Below are 2412 nucleotides of genomic sequence, written 5' to 3' on the forward strand. Positions count from 1 at the left end.
TGCGTTCCCAATGTACTATTGATTCATTTAATACAGTGTTTATCCTTTATTTTTTTAACTGTGAAAATAGTATAAAAAAGAGTAATTATTGAAAAAAATGAATTAAAAAATAAACTGAGTTTTTAAACTTTACAAAGTTCAATAATTTTAGTTATAAAAATTAATGGTGAAGTCATGGGGAACATTAGTTCCTGACAAATAATAATTCTTTAATAAATGCAAGATCTGATAGTTTATTGCCCACCTTAAACTTTAAAAAGGAAAAGCTATGGCAACGATTATCTAATTGGAATAATATAAATTATATTATTGCAAAACTTTTTTAAAAGACTGATGAATCCACCTCTCAATACATGATTATTATTATCAATTGTATACAAACATACCGGCCGATCTCATGAATGAAATGGACGATCTCGAAAGACATGGCATATACACTAACAAAAACTTGTATATTTTATTGATTTCCCCACATCATCCTGGAAAGTCCCTTTTAATGTTGTCTGCAATAAAGCATGAAATGATGCGCCTAAAGAAAATATTGGCGCTCAATTGGGAATTGACCTTCAAATTTGCATGGAATCGATCACTAATAGCAAATGGGTAATGATTGAAAGTGAAATAAATCATGTTTGACCATTCTGAGAATGCCATGCATTGGCTCTCTCAAATCCATTTCTACTTAAATGATAATCTTGAATCGTTTGCACTATCTCTTGTCTGCTGTTCATCACAAATGGTCCATGTTGTACTACTGGTTCATTTAATGGCTGCCCTCCAATTACTACGAATCTGCAGGGCTTTTTATCAACATTGTTGTTCCACACACTCAACCCATCTCCACTGCTCAATAAAAGTGTGTGATGAGCACCCACTGGCGGTGAATTGCGAGCACCGAATGTGGCCTCACCTTCTAACACATACACAAATGCATTCCAACTCTCTGGAATCGCCTGATGAAGCACAGATTCTGCCTCCATTGTGAAATCCAAATACATTGTGGGAGTTCTCGTATAGACAGGAGATTTGACGCCCAAAGCTTCTCCTGCTATAACAGTCGCCTTCACTCCATCTTTCTCTACTTTGGGTATCTCTTTCCCTTGAAGTTCTTGATACTTGGGCTCAATCCTGACCAGCATTAAAAAACAGTAGTATTATAAACATGACAATACTCTTTTTAATGAAAATGTTATGAATATAGAGGTGATAAGAAGGCACTCACATCTTGTCTTTGGCAGCGAGATTAACCCACAACTGCAAACCATGTTGTACTCCTGCTCCAGCTGGCATTTCAGAGTGGAGAATACCCCTTCCTGCGGTCATCCACTACACAGTACATTGCAATAAAAGAGCCATGATCAGTAAATGATAATCACAGAAAAAATAGAAGTACTACAAGTATTAAAAGTAAGAGAGATTCAAAACCTGGAGATCACCGGCCTTGATGGTGCCCTTGTGTCCTACGAAGTCCTCATGTGTGAAGGCTCCCTGTGTTTCAAAAGACAAACAACATATTCTCTTACAAAAGTTCTACACCTCTACAGCAGATCTGGATTCTTGAAAACATAATTTCAACAATCTATAATGTTGATTGCAATTTGATTTTTGAAATATTTAATCATATCAAATTTACTTAACATCAGTGTTTTGAATCAAATGTATGATCTATCATCGAAACAAGAGAAAATAAATCATCAATTAATCTTCTATGATCTACCATCGAAATAAGAGAAAATAAATCATCAATTGATCTATCATCTATTTCCTCTTAAAAGGAGGAAAGAAAGGGGAAGAAAGGATGGTACCTCGAGCATGTACGTCACTGTCTCAAAACCTGCCCAAAACGTATTATCGAATCATAAATTATGATGAACAGAACAAAGAAAATAGAACTGAAAGATGAAAAGATCCAAACATACAAATATAAAAATACCTCTGTGAGGATGGTCTGGAAAACCAGCAGGAGCACTTACTACAACACCCATCAACACACATGACTTGTTAGATGAAATGAAAATATATTTGTAAGCAATGGTTTTGGGTAGAGACCAACCAACCTGAGAATTCATCCAGTAACAAGAAGGGATCCAAAAACTTCAATTCTGGTCTGTTCATACCAAAGAATATAATAAGATAGAGAAAAGAATGAATGAATGAGTGATTCTAACCAATCTAAAAGACTGAAAATTACAATAATTTAAAAAAATAAAAAAATATTGGGTAGGTAATACCTGCCAATACTGCGTCTGACAGTGGCACCATCTCCTTCGAATTGTTGTCTGGCCAACACCTTCTTTGCCACGATGCGTGGTTTCAAAAACAGAGTCATCTTACAATGTTTTCCTTAAAAACAATGAGATATGTGTTGTAGTTGAATAATGAGAGAACACGTTAAAATGCTCACAACTTGTG

The 2412-nt window shown here is 35.1% G+C and overlaps 1 protein-coding gene across 1 annotated transcript; it reads right to left on the minus strand.

Moving 5' to 3' along the window:
- Positions 1-336: 336 nt before the first annotated feature.
- Positions 337-2412, minus strand: LOC149557240 (pirin-like protein). The gene is made up of 7 exons (XM_089831957.1): positions 2232-2412; positions 2058-2107; positions 1934-1972; positions 1806-1834; positions 1426-1488; positions 1223-1326; positions 337-1128 (listed from the first exon to the last, which is right to left on the minus strand). Exons 1-7 carry the CDS (start codon positions 2327-2329, stop codon positions 627-629), a joined length of 885 nt encoding a protein of 294 aa, XP_089688083.1. The 5' UTR covers positions 2330-2412; the 3' UTR covers positions 337-626.

The sequence above is a fragment of the Cupressus sempervirens genome, chromosome 5 (assembly GCF_028749045.1).
Source record: "Cupressus sempervirens isolate cs-2001-9-10 chromosome 5, ASM2874904v1, whole genome shotgun sequence".
NCBI classification, from domain to species: Eukaryota; Viridiplantae; Streptophyta; class Pinopsida; order Cupressales; family Cupressaceae; genus Cupressus; species Cupressus sempervirens.

What these genes read in the sequence shown, in the direction of transcription:
- LOC149557240 (XM_089831957.1), bottom strand. Translation starts at nt 2,329, where the DNA reads ATGACTCTGTTTTTGAAACCACGCATCGTGGCAAAGAAGGTGTTGGCC. An exon ending in TCCAGACCATCCTCACAGAG is followed by an intron (nt 1,835 to 1,933) that starts GTATTTTTATAT and finishes CGTTTTGGGCAG; the next exon opens with GTTTTGAGACAGTGACGTAC. An exon ending in CTCGCTGCCAAAGACAAGAT is followed by an intron (nt 1,129 to 1,222) that starts GTGAGTGCCTTC and finishes AATGCTGGTCAG; the next exon opens with GATTGAGCCCAAGTATCAAG.